The following is a 19,518-nucleotide window of genomic DNA, read 5'->3' on the forward strand; positions in this document are numbered from 1 at the left end:
CTAGACACATGCGGTATCCGATAAGTACGTCAGATAAACGACGTCTGTGTACGACGAGCTCGTGTCCACAAACAGCTGGGTGTCTAACAAATATAAAAAGTAACATCTCAGCGCCCGCTGCTTGTATATATCCTCCTCATCATCGTCACCAACAACATCATGTGTCGCAAGGAGCTCGACATCGTATTGTCGCCTTAAGAAGTGAAATATGACGTGTGCCTCGCGGGTCCTCTCAACCTCTTCAAGCGCGTCCTCAGGAACAACCCCCAGGTCCCCAGTCAGTATCTCCCTCGCTCCCTCCTTCGTCAGCCTACCGTGACTAAGGAGGATTCCCCTAATAGATATATGCAGGAGGCCTGCAATGTCGTCAAGAGTGATGGTAATCTCACCGTGAGGGAGATGAAATGACGATGTCTCTAGATGCCACCTCTCTGCAAATGTCTTCAGCATCCCATTATGTATCGTCTGGAAACCAACCTGACAGAGGTCCCTCAATCCAGAAGTTGTGAAGACATCCTGAAACCATGCCTCGCCAGGCTGCGTGAGAGCGGCAATCTTTCGACTGTGGTTGTAGAACTTCTGGGGTTCCCTATCCTGAAATTTTCCAAAAATAACATTGTTATTAATAAATAAAGTTAGAAACAATTAGTCAGAAACCGAAGAAAAAAAGTATTAAGTAATATTAATAATAAAAAATTACCTCCCTCTCTCAGATATGCCTGGCTGAATGATTTGCATACCATGTCAACAGGGATGCTTCTATAGGACCCCCGGGGTATCAGACAGGCTCCGACACCTCATCATCCTCGTGCAACTCAGGAGGTGGCACCGAAGATCTTGCATTGATCGTCACTAGCATAGGCACAGAAGTAGAAGAAATGTCCCGTCGACGTCTGCGGGCGGAGGGCATCTATGAGAAACCCTCAGCATCATCCCGAGGCCTCCGTGATGAAGTAGTAGATGGAGAAGGCCCCTCAACTGGAACGGATGGAGAAGATCCTTCTATTGGAACAGATGGAGAAGGCCCTGCTGGAACGGGTCTAGCAGGTACATCTCTTGGAACGGCAGCTCCGTCAGTTACCTGTGATACTACATGCATCCGTTCACGCCGCACGGATGCATGTTATGCAGTCCTCCCATGTATAATGTTGTCTGGATGGTCGGCCATAATGTCTGCATTGTGATACAAATAAAATCGAGTTAGATACTCTTTCGTTATAACAAGAAAAGAAGAAAAAAATATTTGCTCTTCCGTAGATGCATCTACGAAAGTATCTTACGTTTCAAAAAATTGGGTTTCTTCTGTAGGTGCATCTACGGAACCACCCAACGTTTCATTCTTCCGTAGATAAATCTACGGAAGGTTTTGAAACCTAAAAAACGCAACAATGGCGACTGGTCACTGTTGCAGAGGGTTAAAAACCCCATTTTGGTGGCTTGATTGTCTGCTTTACACATCAAACAGTACCTACATTGTCTCTAAACTACATTTCTAAAACTATCCAATCATTTCTACACCTAAAAATTGAATTATAACTCTATTACAAATATTCTAAAATAACTCGAAGGTAAAAAACTTATCGATTAAATTAAGTTTTGAAGTTGTTGGAATGTGTTGATAGTTAATGTTGACGCTATCGACCGAACTCGAGAGCAAGAAAACAAGTTTTGCGAAAGTTTGATTTTTGAGGTTTGGGAGTTTGAATGTTTGGAAATGAGAAAAGTGAAGAATGGGGGAGGAAAAGAGTGTAGCACAAATATAACATCAAATGCTTTCATAGACGCAGCTACAGAAATTTTCGTGTGTACATCTACGGAACAAAACAACGTTAAACAAAATAAAAAGGTGTTTCCGTATATATACATATACAAAAACAATAGACATTTTAGAGAACTCGCATAGTGCAAGAGAGAACCAAGAGGTGGGGTAAGATATTTTCTTAAATATTCACATTGTATAAAATAAAGAGGTATTTTAAAGTTCTTAATTCTGATATCATTTGAAACTCACTAAAATTTCCATTTCAAAATATTATTCAAATTTTACATCCAAACACTAGAACTTTTTACTCAACATTCCCCCATCTAAACCTACTCATACTAAGTTTCAGAAGATAGCTAGTTAATTACCACTTGCAAGTCTTTCACAATGCTTGTCTCTTTCAAGAAAAGAATCCATGCAATGCAATAATCAACTTCCACAAAGCATTTCAACATCAGTTATCATGTTATGTGACAATTATTTAAGCAATTAACCCATTAAATTATTGACAGTGTTGAAGTATTTACAGGAGGAAGAGGGTCAGTGTTATTTTTTCAAGGACAATGGCCTCAAGTAAAGGCCAGCAACAAGTAACTATGTACAAAAAAGTCAGCAAAAGCAGCATGCTTTTGAAGATGGTGTAAACTAGAATTTTCAGTTGAGGTCGAAGTATCTCGGATCTTCGGGAAAATGGTACTCCACGTTCATCTGCCAAATAAACCGAAACAAACATTGTGAGACACTCGCTAGAGACAGACTGAAAAATGCACAAAAAAATATTCACATGCAGAGATAAACCATAATGCTTCTATACATACCTTTCCCTCGTCGGCATCTGAATGACGTTGAGGGAACACAACCTTTAAATCGTTACACAGATAGAATCTCCGTTCCCCTTCCGTGTCCGATCCGGCTTTTTCTGAAAGAGAATTATATCTACATTTTTGAACTGACCTACTTGTCTTCTTGGGAGAAGGGCAGATAAAGCGAAGGTGGAGAGCATAACGGAGTGGGCCAGCAGTACTAGAATTCTTTGAACATGAATTTGATGACTTCCCTGATTCATCGCATGTTTTCTCCCACAGTTTCTTTCCTTCGTTCCTTTCACATTCATCGGTTAAACTTCCACTGTCAAGCTTTACTGACGAAGGGACTTTCAATATTTTGGAAGAATCCTCTTTGTTTAGTAAATTTCCCAAGCTAGAAGCCTTTGTGTTTCTCTGATCGGTAGATTTTGTTTGATTTACAACAACGTCAACAGCATCTGTGTGCATTACTTCCTCACTACACGGGATGTCGCGATTCTTTTGCACTAGTGGAATCTCCTTGTCATTTCCACTGTCCAACCCGGTTGAATCATTTTTCGACTGAGGGGGTGTTGTGCAGGAAGACCCGAGAGTGATTTTCTGGCGCAAGAATGTCTGCTCATTTATGATCAAAAAATCAGAAACTGATATACAACCAAGTAAATGTGATATGATTATAAAACACAACAAGAGCATATAATTTCAAAACATTCCTATATAATCCAAGTTAAAAAGCAAAAAAAAAAGGAGATAAATGGGACAAGAGTCGAGACCATGTTGTATCTAAGTCAAAAACGTAGGCTGACCTACATTTGAGAAAGCAAAGGCCAAACAATATTTGAAACAACCAATGCCGAACTGTGTCAAGGATCTCGTTCAAAAGCTGATACGGAAAATCTAGAGACTATTGGAAGAAAAAATCAATAGTGCGGCGAACTGATCTAAGGATCTAAGACAGGTTGTAGAGCAAGGGTGGCCAAAATCTGCAGAGCTATGAGAAGCAAAGAATGGTGGAAATAATTCTGTTCTCATTATATTTCCTTTTCTTTTTGTGAAAGGAATCTTATTATGTTTTGTTATGTAATTAGTACTTTGTTTTTTATGACATGATTTTCTTTTGCATGTGCTTCAATACTTCATTCGCGTATTTACTGATGTTAAGACCTTGTGATGAGTCTAAGGATTGATTTATAATTAAACTTCATCACGAAACTGATCTGAAGGGAGTTCAAAGCTAAAACTAGCCGTGTCGGAAGAATAATGGCATTCTAAATTGGAACGTCCGGGTCAATTAAGTCAAAGATTCATTCAGAATGCCAAATCTTACTTTGGTACCAGCTGGCATGTCACTCAAATCATAGTTGCAAAAGAAAGTGTGAAGAGGAGTCTTTTCTGGATTGCTTAGCACCTGCAGAGAACGATCAAACGAAAGAGTAAGGCATTCTTGCTTAAAAGATGCTAAGACATTCGGATACAAGAGCTAAAACTGAAACTGAAACAAGTATATCAATACCAGCTGAATTCTTCCTTTCATTGGTATACGAAAACGGCTTTTGACAGTTTGTGAATCATCATTTCTAAGCCCCCGTTTCACAAAATGGCCTCTGAAGATGTTTGGTGAAGAATTCCCCGCAAGATTTATGGATGCATAATACAATAGATACCGATCTCCATCGACACTAGTAACAGAAAATGGAAGCTTCTGTGACTTAGGAGAGAAGTTTCCCCCAGTAATACTTAACACGGCAAGAAAGCCATCGATTTTCTACAGGTACAAGAGAATAGAAACAAGTAACCATCCGTTAGTTTCTGTAAAAATTATTAGTCAACCAAAGTATAGAATAATGCACGAGATCGTTAACACTAAAGCAATTACTTGCTAGCATATATACAAACCTTACTACAGTTTCCGGATACGAACCGGCCAGATAAAAGGGACTCTTCAAATGAACCAACCAAAGACCTCCTAACTGAAGGGCCACTCAAACTTCTAGTAAACCTCTTGATGTTAGAGATGGGAGCTGATTCTTGAGAAAGTGGCCGATTCATGTAAGAAATGTCATCCAGAGAAGATGGACAAAAATCTTTGAACAAGAATTCAACATCTTCATAAGATTTGTGCGAAATTTTTAAATCATCATCTTTATAATTTAACATAAAGTGCGAACTAGAATTGTCTAGTGTTTCTTCTGTACTCCTTAAAGCTACATTGCAATTCTTTATCTCTTCGGTAACACTCCTCCTGCATCTCGCGGCCATTTTCATTCTTTCGGAAAATCTAGGACCAAGAGGTGACAATGAAAGTGGAGAGCTCGCAGGTGATACAGATATTACGCCACTTTGAGGTCTGGCCACAATACTTGATTCTCTTAAGTGTTCAATTCTAGGAGTTGGTGAGCTACCCTGTATTATCAAGCCTCTATATTCCGGCAAAGGACCATCAGTTTGAAAAACGGATTCTCTACTTTGTGCCGTGATTTTCTGCTCAGAGCAATTTGTCAAGGACCAAAAAGGTGTTGTAGAACCGTTTTTACATCCAATATTTGCCTTCTTATTATCTTGTGCGATGGACATTCTGATATTATCACTCTTAACCAGGGAGAAAGGCTCAATATTTCTGCGTCCTATATCAAGAGAATCGCCTTTGAAATGACTTGGGGAGAGCATACTGCTCAGCGGAGATAAAAGTCGCTTCCTAACCAATGAATGGGCAGATTCGGTGTCATTGGTCGAGATACTAGCAAAAGAGGAATGGATATTTCCAGACGGAACATTGGTGAATCCATCAGCTAATGAACTTGTTCTGCTCGATTCAAAACCGACAACCCTGGAAGCAGGAGTGTGAACCCTTCGCTCAATTTTTGAAGCAGGGGGAGTACTTATATCTGTTGTATCAATCTTCAGACTGTGGACATTAGAAGTGACTTCCATTGCTCCTCTATAAAATGTCTTATCAGAAACAATTGACCTTTCTAATGAGGCATTCTTGGGAAAACCATCAAATGAAGATCCAACGGTACATGCAGCATATCCATGTGTGTTAACGTTATTCATGCTGCTTATAGCAGAGGGACTTGCATCCGAAAACTGAGGCGAGCCACTTGAAACCACCCCAAAATGTTCACCCTTTTCAGCAGCTTCACTTTGGGGTATTATTTGTGGCAAACCCATCCTTAATATCTAAGTCACTAAATACCGAACTTGATCTATTGCTAAAAAGATGAAAAACTTGAAACTATCAATGCAATCCCTCGGCAAGGTTTTACATGTTCATTTCACACCATCTTCGCCTTTACCACACAACTAAAAACTACAATCCTACCTACACGCTTACCGGTTTACGAGTTCAACTACTTATGCTACTACCTATTAACAACTACAATTGGAATGCAATCATACCAATCAAGTAATTCTAAACCGTCTAAGAATCTCATACAATGCTACGCAGATATCAAAGGAATCCGAGTTTTTTACGTTGCAACCATCATTTCTTTTGCAGGGCATACAGAATATGTCATCAAATACATAATCATATGTATCCAAGAACTGCAGCCGGAGCAAATCTCTCGATCTCCATACTTGCAGCAGATGAAGCCCAAACAATCCATAGTGGATACCAATTCATTGCCTACAAATGAATGAACGGTCGAATAAATACATCAGTTATCATCCAAGTTCACAAAGCCAAAACTTAATACATAGATCACAATCATCTCAAATTCAACACTTCACCGATCATATTCAAATTACATATTTTCAACTAAAAACAACTTCATAAGATATTTCAAACAAAACAATTAACTTATATTCATGAAACTTGTAAGGATATAGAACCAAATTCAAAGCAATCCACAATCTGATGGAAGAAAATGTAGAGCAATGAAAATAACATACATCAAGCAAGCAGAAGAAAGAAAGTTTACAAAAACGATCTATCTTTGATCAAATTCTCAAGCTGAAGTAAAAACAATAAATGCCATTAAACAAAAGGCTTCTTTTGAAACAACCAACATGAAGAAAAAAGGAAAACGTTGATCAAAGGAGAATGGAAACCCCTCAACCTCTTAAATTTTCATCTCCAACAAGCATCAGAGTTATTTATTTTATTTTTAATTTTCAAAAACCCTTCTTAAGCAAACAATAAAAAGTTAATTTTTTTTATAAAAAAAAATCAAATTTGCGATATAAACCCCAAAGAACAAAAATCAAACCAAGTCCAAAACAATTAACCAAAAAAAAAACTGAGAAAACGCACCAACGAAGAACAGAAGAACCCAGAAAATAAATCATATAAATAACCCTTCTGCAATTCAACCTTCCGATCAAAAAAGCAAAAGGGTATTCGAAAAAACAATTTTTTTCTGTTGGGTCGTTGGAATTGCAGAAGGTGAGATAAGGGGTGGTGATAGATAGATTAGGTGTTGGAAATGGAATAGGGGTGTGATTGTGAAGTTGAAGAATGAGGCATGTGTGTGTATCTGTGTGCCCACAATAACATTAACATCTGTCCAATGTTTATGTTTATAAATATAATACCAAAAAAAAATTAGCCTCATCATTCCCACCGCACACACACCCACTTGCTTTGCCATCAATGTTTTTGATGTAATTATCTCATTAAAAACACTAATTACTCATTTAATTTAATAAATTAATTATTTAAAGAAGCTTTTTTTTTCTTATCTCTCTGTCACTCACCATCTTGTATAGTACATTTTGTCTATTCTTTCATTGTTATCTTTTCTTTTCACTGATACCTTCTGCAGCTTTTTTTTTGTTTTTAAAATTTTGAAATTTACATTAATGCATTCAAGGGTTTGAATTTTTTTCTTTTTGACTGGTTATTTATTAAGAGATTGACACTGTTTTTTAAATGTTAATAAAAAAAAGTAAGAAATTAATCTGACCCAAATTGTTATATAAAGGATCTATAAGAGACAATATTCCGGCTTTGTTAAATGAATTGGAGTATAATGCGTGTTTGAATTGTACTTTTCTTCTGCTGCTTGCATTTATTTTTTTCTTTCTAGCATGTTTCGAACTTTGAATGTATTATATTATTGCTGGCCATGGTTTGCTATAATAAGATAGAGCAAGTACAACCGAAAGAAAAGTTTAATAGCTATGCAATAGAGCCAATGAAAATGTAATTTTACTATTTTATGGATTATAATCCGCTTTATTTAATTGATATTTCCATTTAAAAAAAGATGTATACAATAGATATAATAAGATTATATTCGTAGGACTATCTCAAATAGAAATGTCCTTTAAATAGAGATAAACTCAAATCCTTTTTTTTCTTCATAGTACAATAATGCAAGGATCGCATTTGCTTATCAAACTCTAACAACTAGGTCAACTATTAATAATAATAACAATTCTCCCTTGAATAAAAACAATAACAATTTCTCTTTAATAAATTGTACAAAACCTGCATTTTTTTACAGGTATACAATTCATATAATTGTAACTTATCAAATGATAACACAACATATATATGATAGGTCTAGAAAGTTTTTTAGTGACTTTAGTCTTGCTTTTTTGGCTAAATAAATAGCCTTCTAAAAAGCTTTAACCTTGTCAATTTTAAACAAAGTATACGACTTAAGCCCTAACATTAACATACGATATAAGACTTGTCAATTTTAAATAAAGTATGGCATGACAGAGGAATAGACCATAAACCTCTGTTAGTTGGAATGACCAATTTTCACCCTTACCTACAGGAAAAGACATGCATAGCAAAAATATAAGGATCATCACTTAGCAAAGAAATATGCATTGATCACGTCATATGACCTAAACTAATTTTTAGTGTCCACCTTCCACCATACACTTGTGGACGAGTATGACTTTATAACTCACTATGCACATGTCGCCATAAACAGTGCAATCAAAAAATGGCAAGTAAATCCATTCAATAGCTGGGAAACAAAACAGTGGAAATGGATAGTTTGCCGAAACAATCTTTCACTATTACGCGTTTCTCTAATAAAAATATAGTAGTACCCATATCAAGGGCTAATGAGTTCATCAATGTGAAAATTCAAGAGCTGTCTGTCGTAGAGAAGCGAGGAATTCGAGAGGGGGGGTGGGTATCTGTTTCTAGAATTATTATCATCCACAAAATTCAAGAGGTTTAAGTTGGTTTTACTTGGGGATGTGAACACAAAAAAAAATCATCCGGAATATATACACAGCACATCATAAAGACATAACCATGTAGAGTTTAGTTCCCATCAACACTAGTTATTATGGTAAAAATAATAGATACAAATTGAGATGAGAAACTAAACAATACATCAAATATTTACATATACCCTCCCCAGAACCTTTTGTTGGGCAGAACCTTTTGTTTGGCAAAACCGTAGAGTTCCATGCCAGTGATTTAGCTTGGACGAGCATAGAACAAATATATTTAAAATCATTTGCCTGAACCCAGCATCGTGTATGAGATTTAGCTCCCACCTGCATCCACTGAAAAACCTCATACTCACATTTCCCACCAACATGAAGATTACAAAGTAAAACAGGATGAGACTGACTAAGAAAAATGTTGATGCTGGCTAAATCACATGATTGTCAAAACAACATTTATGGAAACCTTGTTTCTCAACTACTTAAAAATTTTCAGAAATGAAGAAGCCATCATAAAGTAAAAATCGACGACAACAATAACCTAATTTAAAACAGTTTACAAGTTTATCGAATAACAGAATGAAGAGACAGTTGAAAACATCCAGCACCATGGTATTCAAAAGTAAACATTTCCTGAGAATGGCAATAAAATCATGATAATCAACTTGGATCCTTACTCTAATTAATTACTTCATAAGTTGATTCTGGCACTTAATATATATATGAAGACAAGTAGCTAAATTCCAGGAAAGTAGTCCCAAGTTTATACAAATTTAAGAAAAATAAATAGTTCTTTACCTTTGATTTCACTAGAGTGAGAAGCAAGGTCAGATAGAGTTGATGCTCTCTGGGATAAAGGTGTTAGTGGATGGGATGCAGCTTCTTCAACCTTTTCTGGCATTTGGTGAGTGTGCAAATACTTATTAGTAACATTTAATACTACACCTCTCTGACTACTAGAGGGTATAGAAAAACTCCGAGAGACAATGATGGGTGGAGTTGGAAGTGGAGATGCTGAACTTGATACACCTGGAGGAAATTTATTAGCTGCATGATGCTCAGGATTCCTTAATCCTAAGGGAGCAGAGTGACCTACTCGAGAAGATTTTATTGCCTTGCTGGTTTGATTACCAGGAGGTCTAGGAAGCTCGTGTAGCTCACTTATCCTAGGTGAAGAAACAGGGGGAGGAGAAGTGCCAGGAGATGCTTTTGGAGAGGAAGGCTGAGGTGTTGGCAAACGTGGGAAACCCCCGGATACAGGTTTTACAGACAATGGATTAGTCAATGGACCTGAAAAAGCATGCCTTTTTATTTTATCAATCGACGGGCGTGGTAACTGGGCAGATGTAGTGTCACTGTTGCTTTCTTTGAGAACAGAGTGAGATCTAGCAATAGCTGGTTCTGACGATTTTCCATCAACAAAATCTTTCACATTCTTTTTTTCATCCAAAGGAGATGAATGCCACAAATCATGTGAAGATCCACTTGCACTTAAGCGGGGTGCAGAACTGGTTTTTGTTTCTTTAATTTCAACAGGTGTAGGAAGTACATAAGCATTAGGCTTTGCTACAGCTGCAGATGATGACAACAGTTGTCTTACTTTTTCAGCAGGGTCAAATTTCTTTTCCGCAAATATTGGAGCTGAATAGCTGCTGACTCTTGGTGGATCTCTATTTGGGAGTTTAAAATCTCCATGGTACTTGTCTAAACTTGGCTGCCAGAAGGCAATTTAATAAAATGTATTAGAGGATGACCCAAGTCAAACTAGAGAAACTTTTTCAGTTCATGACCAGCTAAACCAAGACAACAATAAGTGAACTACATAGTCATAGTCAATGTCATAATGCTAGACCAATATCCATAAATTAGGTGTCAAATCATTCTTTCAGTACTTGTCCTAAATATAGAGATTTTGTTTTGAAATCTTTTAGACCTCAACGAATTGAGGAGCTTATTTATCTTAATTTAAGTTTAGCACTTATTTAAGATTTAAATGGGAGTTTCAAATTGGATAATCAAAACTTGTGAAGAATACCTCTACGGTTTCTGTGGTTGAAGCTCGAACATTTGAACGGCCTGATTCATCCACCTGCTAATATACATAAACAATGATCATGTCAAGGTGAAACAATAACTCAGATTTTGAAGAAAGAAAAAGTGACAGCAAGTTTTTTATGTTGGTGAATCAATAACTCAGATTTTGAAGACAGAAAAAGTGATAGTATGTTCTTTTGTGTTGGAGTAAAATAGCATCTATTGATGTAAACGGGTCTAAAATAACCACAGTGAAATGCTTCAGTGATATTCCCAGTAAAAAGGAAAGTAATAAGCATTAAAAGAGATTTAATATGCACCTAGGCGTTAAAAATCATACAATTGTGAGTAATATCAAATTTCTACCTCTGCTGAGTTTGGCGATGTGGGGACATCCTTGTTTGATCTGTAGTTAAAACTCAACTCACCACCTTCAGTAGCCTCATACGAATACTCATTCCCATCATCTTCAAAACTACCCTTACCATCATCATCTTCAAGGCCACTGAATTGGTAATCAATATGCTGCAGTTCGGCAACCATCATAACATGTGGCTCAACAGCCTCCAGTGATTTAAGTCCCTTCCGAAAGAAATTCAACTATATTTAAAGTAAAACAAGATGAAAAGACATAGATCAAGACTAGGCCGAGAAAGGATCTCAAAGATTTGAATGAGAAAGATAGAAAGTTTAACAAAACCTGCGCAGCATGGTGTCGAGCAGCTTGTGTTAGGAGACTACGTGACTGGCCTTGTTTCAGGGATTTTAACCGAAAAGCACAGAGTGTTGCTTCCTCTTCGTATTCATCGTGAGCAGCTTGCAAATGCTGTACAGTTATATTTTCACCCTTACCACTTTTTGACTTTCCTTTCTCTTTCTGTTGGGCAATCATGTATTCATAAACATCCCTGCACACAATACAGCAGATTCAGGAAATATTCAGAGGATGAGGCACAGAAAACTAATAACGCTTTTATAAGTATGGACCTTTTTTCATCACACTGACGCTTCATGTCCTGCATGAAGAATAGAAAGAAAATGAGATGTAGTCAAGAACTAACTCTTGAAAACCCAGCATTATGAAGCAGCAAACTCAATACACTGCCAATTTTATTTATCACTGTCCTAGGCAAGGCAATCTATATAGTTCCAAAAAGCATCAAAGAGGACATAGTTTTTCATGTCTAAAACTTGAGCTTTGTAAGGACAACTTTATTGTGTTTGCAAAACAAGCTTTAGATTAGAGAATATCAAAGGTTGTTTATTTGTTGGGTAAATAGTTCAATATTTAGATCAATCATCCTGGGTATGATCTACTCTGCTACTCAACATCTTGTAAAGACAATTTTTCTCACCATTTTTAAGTTCTGCAATTTTGCTCCTACACCTTGCTTAGTTCCGATTCAACTTCCACTACTATTGTAAATATCAACCCTCAAGTCCCTTGCACACACACATTGACAATGGATGCATGAAATGCTTAACAAATCCTCCACACACGACTAACTAATGGATGCATGTAATATATGACACTGGTGGTATTATCAACCAATTTCCCACAAACGACCTCAAATAAGGGGGGAAATTGAAATAGATATGGAGACAACAAATAACCAACCAGAAATAGATATGTCACCAACAATATAACATATGTAAAATTACATGCTTCTACAAACATTTTCCCCAGGGGCATTATAAATTTCATGCATTACAATGAGCCCCGATACATTATCTTATGTTAATTGAATATATATTGTTCTTTAATGACAGAATATCACATGTAATTTATTTCAGTATGCTTTAAATACATATATGCATTAAGCACTGGGTGTGCCTTAAATAAACAAAATCTGACAAATAGAAAAGGACATAAACATACCTCAACAGTTCTTAGTTCATTAAGAAGAGACTCCGATGGTCTGGTTATTGTCAGTGATACATGAGAACGCTGGGGAACAGAAGGGATAGAGTCATCATGAGAACTTTTGTAAATGAACTGCATTTCAAGAAGAAAATCAAAAGGTTGCACCCAGCAAAACTTACATAGTTATCAACAAGTTTTTGAAGCTCAAGCTGCACATTTCCAAGCATCCCCAAAACTTTACCTGCATACAGTTCATAGCAACTGTAGCAACAACTAAACATGATTTGAATCAACTAGCATAAAAGCTAGGTAATTTAGATATGGAAGTGACGAAACATTTACCCACTCACCACTCTCTTCATCATTGTTTAAGGCAGTTTTTTCCAATAGACAAGTGCCCATCTCTTGCAGTGACTCCGAAAATTCTGTAACATGTATCACAATAAAGATACCTTAGAGACTTTTATTTCTCAAGGCAATAACTGATCGGGAAAAAAAGAAAAGAAAAATACTATTAACTACATAAAGAGACAGTTTAGATAAAGTTTTCAAGCACTTCTAAAAACTAAATATTAAAAATTATTTGAACAACAGCTTCCCATATAAGTTGAAATTAGATTATACATTTCAATATTACAGAAGCTCTCATTTAAAGTGAGAAGATAAGGGAGGAGGCAGAGGTTTGACTAAAGAGGTCATAGATCTTGAAAGAGAGACGAGAGGAAGTTCTGACAAGCTACAGAGAGGTTGAAAGGCTTTAGAGGAGTGCCCAAAATTGGGAAAATGGGCTTATGATGGGAATGCTAAAGTTTATCCCAACCAGGTCCCCAAAAAACCTCGTCTTCAAGACACTCAAAACCCGCAATCCATAATCACACAAGCATGATCAACAGTGCCACTTGATCCCACAGAGTTGTGGTTTTGTCTGCAATCCCACTCGGAGAGGCAACCGTAAATCATAGGGTCATGCAATCATACAGAAAAACTTGCAATTTTGACAAAACAATCATATGCATAAACATGACAATATAATAAACTAACAATCAAGATTTGTTCTGTAAATGTTTGTCTATAAGTAAAGATAATAGGTGATAGTGGGAAAAAGGATACCATAGAGACTAGAGATATTGTTATTGATATTTTCAAATACAATTATTCTACTATCCAACTACATTTCAAAGGAAGTCACAACATACAATTTCAATGAGAATACAAAGCATCCCACAGCAGCAGGAGTACATATTACAAGTTAAGCATCATGGACTGTTTGACAAATATGTAATGGATGGAAATGCTGGACTTTGGCAGTAATGAAGAAAACCATGTTGGTCATGGACTATGGAAATTGGAAATGGATATATGTATGTTGGAAACATTATATATAGTGCAGATGACTGTGCTGATCATGGACTATAGTAATTGGAAATATAAATTGTTGTAGACATTATATATAGTGCATATCTAATGGTGTGCATATTTTGAATCAAAAGTGCACACATTCGAAACCAATGTTTACTAAGAAACAAAATAAAATTGTCGCTACCATATGGACATCTGTTTGAAGCACCCACTGAATGTGAAAACAATCAAATCTCCAATCTGTGACTTACAAATTTGGAAACATACATGAGAGAAAAAAAGAGAAAGAGAAAATGAAGATCCAGTTCCTAAATACTAACAATGTGATATGTGAGGAAAAAGGGAGCAAGACGAGAGATCACCAGAAAGTCAAAGCTGGAATCTTACCATAAGCGCTGTTTTCAGTAGCAGCTGCTGCGGCAAGAAGGCTATCATAGCAATCTCTCATCTCTTGCATGTACTGCAAAACGAAAAGCAAAACCCATAATGCAACTAAAACTGATACACCAGATAGAACAACTCAAGCACAAGATTTATCATATACATTTCTCATCACAACACTCAAATTCCACATTGTAACCCTCAAACTAAACTAGTAGACCATTACTCGAGCACGAAAGCATAACAAATCCAGCACATATAGCACCAACTTCCCATCCCAAATCCTCGCATTCAACTCTCAAACAAAAACCCTCCCATTTCAATCATTTTTTCCACACAGCACATAAATCAAACAAAAATTAAATAAATAAAGTATGAAGTTTATGCAATAAAGCATGAATTGAGGAATTCTAGATCAAAACACACACATAACAACTAAACAGTAACGAAAATCAAATCCTCAAATCCAAACACTAATTTCAATCATAAACATAAAGCAACAAAATTAAGCTAAATCGATGATTCAGTCACAAATAGTAACACCATCGAGTATAAGCGAGAGAGAGTAACGAAAAAACCTTAGCAGCGAGAGCAAGCTCGTCGAACTTCACAGAAGGCTGAAACTCCTTCTTCTCCTTTGCACCACTTTTGTGAAGTGCAATTCTCTTCAACTTGTTAAGCGAGGACTTCATTCTCGAAACCTAGCTAGAGATACAAAACGACAGTGAGAGAGAACAAAACGGCGAGGAAGAAAGAGAGTTTGGAAGTGAAATTCAGAGTATTGACGATGACGTTGGAGGAGGTGGTGGATGGGGTTTGGGTCAAAGAAAGGGAAGTGAGGTAGATCAGAGAAAAATGGAACGAAACGATGCGCGATGGGAAATGAAATGGGAATCACTCTAACGTCATGCCTCTAAGCCCACAACAGAACCCACACGCTTAAACAAACCTCATCACACGTGTGCCACTTTCAAGAAAAAAAGTCCGCGTATTCTATCTCAACTCAACTGATAAAAGTCGATATGATTAGGTTAAAATCATATCCACAATGTTCGAATTATTAGATTAAATGTTATCACCAGGATTTGGGCGTTGCCTCTCGCAGTTATGTGTGTGAATTTTTAATAGTTATTGTTGTTTTATTTACGAACAAAAGAAATTATTAACGTAAAATACATTAAAAAAAATTATAATTTTAATTTATTTATGTAATATTGTTTTATGTTAAAAAGGTAAAATGACTATTTATTCTGTTTTTAGGTTTAATTTCTATTCACTTCACTTTTTAATTTGACCAAACATATATACTCCACAAGTTGTTGTATTACTATTTGACTACTTTTTTATATAGGTTTTCTAAGAAATAGTTTTATATTGTGTTTTAATATTACACCATAGATATTATATTCCAGTCAAAATAAAAGTTTTATGTTATATTTTATGTTGTTAATTTATGTAATGATATTGGTAGTATCCCTTGACCAAAAAATGTGTATATATGGTAGGATCATGGTCAAAAAAGAAATGCCATATCATATTGAATGGCGTTATCTTTTCTCTCCTTGTTTTTATTATTTTATCTTTTGGTCTTTGGTTTTTTATTTGCAAAATCATTTTTCATTCAACTCTAGTTTTTCTAATTCTTAAAAAGTTTTGACTGCTTTTATTATATTATCTCCTTGTTTTTATTATTTTGTTTAATCTTTGGTTTTTTATTTGCAAAATTATTTTTCATTCAACTCTAGTTTTTCTAATTTAAAAAAAAAAAAATTGTCCGCTTTTATCATTAATAAAATAGCAAGGCTATTAACTTATAAGTAACAAGTATAATAACAAATATTGATGGTAGTTATCGATATGTCAAAGGTGTAACCTCGTCAGAGAGTCGGACATTTAATCTATGTTATCAAGGCATCAGACATCGTTCGATTTGATCGGATGGCTCTCTGTGATGCACTCCAAATCAAATAGAGACGGTTTTAATCGTCTACCATATATCAGTTTTGTCACGCGCCATACATGTATTATCTTGTTTTCACTCTTGCAAGTTACTTTGTTATTACCTAACTGACTTGAGCGGTTGAATGTTAACCTTACAAGTCAATCCCGTTTAAAAGTACTGGAGATTCTCGTCATCGTACTATAAGGACTTTCTTCTTTCATCTGACCAATTTCTCGTTCTATGACCAGAAAAGTGACACCATTTGTGGGAATTGACTTATAATTCCCACGAAAATCCACTATTTCTTAATTGTTGCATCAAACTAATCAATTTTCCTTCTATTCTGATCTTCGATCGACTTTGTACCGATTATGGTGGCATTTAAACCTGCTCGAATCACCGCCCGATGTAACATTAACGATGTCATTGAAGTGATGATTGGTGTTCCTGAATCCGCAAGATAAGTCTCGCCTCCTACGGCAAGAGGAGCTGATTTGGTCTTTATGACTTATCACATTATTTCGACTCCTCAAGAACACGTTCTAGATCCTCTTTATCTTTTAACCTATTCAATAGTTACTTCAAGGTCAAACTTCTAAACAGCCACGACCACAAACGCAAGTCCCTGAACGTAGTTGAAGAACTAATTAAGAAAGGAAGGTTAACCTAGTACATCCAAGAGGATGGTGAAAAGGAAGATCGTGGAAGAAGAAGAAGAAAATATAAGAGGCGAGAGGAATCACCAAGGAAAAATGACCCCTCGTCAATAGAAGGCATGCCCATAAAAGACAATTGAGATTATGAAAAAAACCAAAGAAAGAAAAGATATCAATGATAAAAAGGAACCGGGACTGAGAGGAAATCGTCAATTTATAACTTTTACCACAAGAGGTTTTTCCTGCCCAAAGACCCTATCAAAAGTAGCGTCGAGAGAAGGAACATGGAGCTCACGACGGTTAATAAGACTTATCCTTGGATTCAATGTGTACTCGTAAGAGTACACAAGTGAAAACTCTACGAGTGATGGCTAGTAAAGTCTCAGTCAAATGCTCAATGAAATGTGTATATCTTTCTCCCTTTGTGTTCATATCATTATATAGTGATTCTGACCCATTTAAAGTGATTGCTCCTGATAAGTGTGTGTCGCGGCTCGAAAAATACTCGAACGTAAGGAACGCTCCAAATACAATAGAGCTGCCACCGGTCTTTATTTATTTCAAAGGAAAGGGAAAATATCGAATAAAACCCACGAAAGTTAAGGGAGTGGTTGACACAACCAAGAGTGGTTCGGGAGTCAGTTATGCAAGGGGAAGGTATTAGCACCCCTCGCTTAGTTGCAATCTTCTACTTATTGCGAGAAAAAAGAAAATAGGGTTTTTTTTTAGTTTATTGGGTCTGACGAGATGTGGATCTCGCTCCTACGTATCCTTTACTACAATGAGGAACTCAAAACCATGTAGTTCTAAGTAGAAAACCATGTGTTAGTTGATTGCTTTTAGATAATAATGCGTTAGACGTTTCGAGTGTTTAATCTTTGATTACTACTCACTCGCAGAGGTTGAACCCTTTGTTTGTTTCGCGTCTAAATGGCTAAAACACCCTCATTTCTAAAAAGGTTTTCAAGGTTTCACACGAGCAAAAAGCAAGTTTGATTGGTTAAGATGTTTTTATAGGATGCGAGTGTTAAATAACCAAGAAATTCATCTCGCATTCAACCACGTGGGGAAAGATAGGATATTCATCCAGCTCTCCCGTTTAATAACGTTTGACTGAAAAGAGTTGGACGAGTTTAGTCATAACTCTTTAACAATTTGTGAGTATCAAATGTTCAAGATATTGATCTCGTATTCAAATACACAGGAGAAAGGTAGGATACTCATCCAGCTTGCTAGTTTAGTGTCTATTGAGTTCGAACTTAACTCTCTTAATTTAAGTGTTTTAATTGGATCGTAATTAATCTAATGGTCAAGATATTCATCTTGTATCCAATTAATTTAAGAAAAGGTAGGAAATTCTTCCAGCTCGTCCATTCAATCAGTTTATTTAGGAAAAATATTTTTGCGTAGAAACAACTTGACATTGGATTAAGCGTTCGAAGTTTATTAAGAAAGCATTAGAGATAAACGGAAAAGAAGACTTGACGTTGGATCAAGCTTCTCGTTGCATTCATTTTGGATTTGATTTGAAAAAAGACTCGACGTTGGATCGAGTATGTTTTTTATCTTTTTTATGAAAATGATTCATTTTAAATCTACTCTATTCTTAATTAACAATCACACAAAGTAATAAACAAAAATAATGAAGTGCGGCAAAATTATTACAATGCCAATGGGAATGGGGTACACTTTGTCGAATGGGAATGGAATGTAGAAAATAAAGGTAGCACAATATAAATGGGCTAAGCAAAGAAAATAAACACAAAAGCACAAGTATTTGATTTTAATTAATTAACTAAACATTTAAATTAATTTCTTAGATTAATGCAAATTAAAAATAATTAATAAAATTAATCATTTAAATTAATTGATATTCATTATAAAGTAACTAATTAAACTATTTTTTAATTGAATTAAAATGTAAAACAATAAATAATAATAATAATAATAATAATAAAACTAAAAAAATCTATAAAAAAAACAAATTGCAATGGGCCTCTAAATAAAACAAGGGAAAAGGCCCATTTGGACGTTGGAAATGGCAAACAATGGGGGTGCTTAGATGATTTAGACGCTAGACCTAGTTGTTTATGAGACCCAAATGAAAGTCAAAAGTCTTGACTTATGAGGGTCATTAGATGAGTCGACTTATATGGAGTCAAAGGTAACAATGTTATGATGAGGCAAACACGCAGGGAAAGGTGAGGGGTCAAGCATTGGATCAGACGCGTGTAGCCATGCATGCTGACCACACGTCTCAAAGATGGGAAATCCAAGGAAAACATAAAACAAAACAAAAAACAAAGAGAGAAGCTTCATTTGCATCCTCCAACTCTCTTTCCTAGCTTTCATGCCTAGAGCGTGGACCTTTTTCAATTTAAGGCTTTTCACGTAATATTTTCTGGTGATCTCTTGATCTCCTTGAATAACCCCGACTCGCTCATTGGAGAGCAGGTACTTCATGCATAAATACAATGTTGACAAAGCGGCACCCAACTGGTTAAAGTTTGGTCACCCTATAATCATATTTTAGGAAGAGGGAGCATAAATAACTAAATACTTGACCTTTATTT

At 36.0% G+C, this 19,518-nt stretch overlaps 3 protein-coding genes across 9 annotated transcripts; all 3 read right to left on the bottom strand.

Moving 5' to 3' along the window:
- LOC131614565 (protein MAIN-LIKE 1-like) lies at window positions 1-1,099 on the bottom strand. Its single transcript, XM_058886133.1, has 3 exons — window positions 922-1,099; window positions 785-852; window positions 1-594 (listed from the first exon to the last, which is right to left on the bottom strand). Exons 1-3 carry the CDS (start codon window positions 1,097-1,099, stop codon window positions 1-3), a joined length of 840 nt encoding a protein of 279 aa, XP_058742116.1.
- A 900-nt stretch (window positions 1,100-1,999) lies between these two features.
- LOC131609814 (uncharacterized) lies at window positions 2,000-7,075 on the bottom strand. Its single transcript, XM_058881618.1, has 6 exons — window positions 6,824-7,075; window positions 4,465-6,196; window positions 4,082-4,333; window positions 3,896-3,976; window positions 2,581-3,183; window positions 2,000-2,470 (listed from the first exon to the last, which is right to left on the bottom strand). The coding sequence occupies exons 2-6, from the start codon at window positions 5,737-5,739 to the stop codon at window positions 2,417-2,419; spliced, it is 2,265 nt and encodes a 754-aa protein (XP_058737601.1). The 5' UTR covers window positions 5,740-6,196; window positions 6,824-7,075; the 3' UTR covers window positions 2,000-2,416.
- Window positions 7,076-8,524: 1,449 nt separating this feature from the next.
- On the bottom strand, window positions 8,525-15,277 carry LOC131609815 (uncharacterized protein At2g33490-like). Of its 7 annotated transcripts, none has more exons than XM_058881623.1 (11): window positions 14,926-15,277; window positions 14,354-14,426; window positions 12,958-13,032; window positions 12,787-12,848; window positions 12,623-12,691; window positions 11,731-11,759; window positions 11,444-11,651; window positions 11,110-11,343; window positions 10,745-10,801; window positions 9,508-10,429; window positions 8,525-9,039 (listed from the first exon to the last, which is right to left on the bottom strand). In XM_058881623.1, the coding sequence occupies exons 1-11, from the start codon at window positions 15,037-15,039 to the stop codon at window positions 9,029-9,031; spliced, it is 1,854 nt and encodes a 617-aa protein (XP_058737606.1). In that variant the 5' UTR covers window positions 15,040-15,277; the 3' UTR covers window positions 8,525-9,028. The 7 variants fall into 7 exon arrangements, with proteins under 7 accessions (XP_058737606.1, XP_058737603.1, XP_058737602.1 ...); XM_058881620.1 differs by having other exon boundaries at window positions 8,525-9,048; window positions 10,745-10,798; window positions 14,926-15,276; XM_058881619.1 differs by having other exon boundaries at window positions 8,525-9,048; window positions 14,926-15,276.
- Between the last annotated feature and the right edge of the window lie 4,241 nt (window positions 15,278-19,518).

The sequence above is a fragment of the Vicia villosa genome, linkage group LG6 (genome assembly GCF_029867415.1).
Source record: "Vicia villosa cultivar HV-30 ecotype Madison, WI linkage group LG6, Vvil1.0, whole genome shotgun sequence".
Lineage (NCBI taxonomy): Eukaryota > Viridiplantae > Streptophyta > Magnoliopsida > Fabales > Fabaceae > Vicia > Vicia villosa.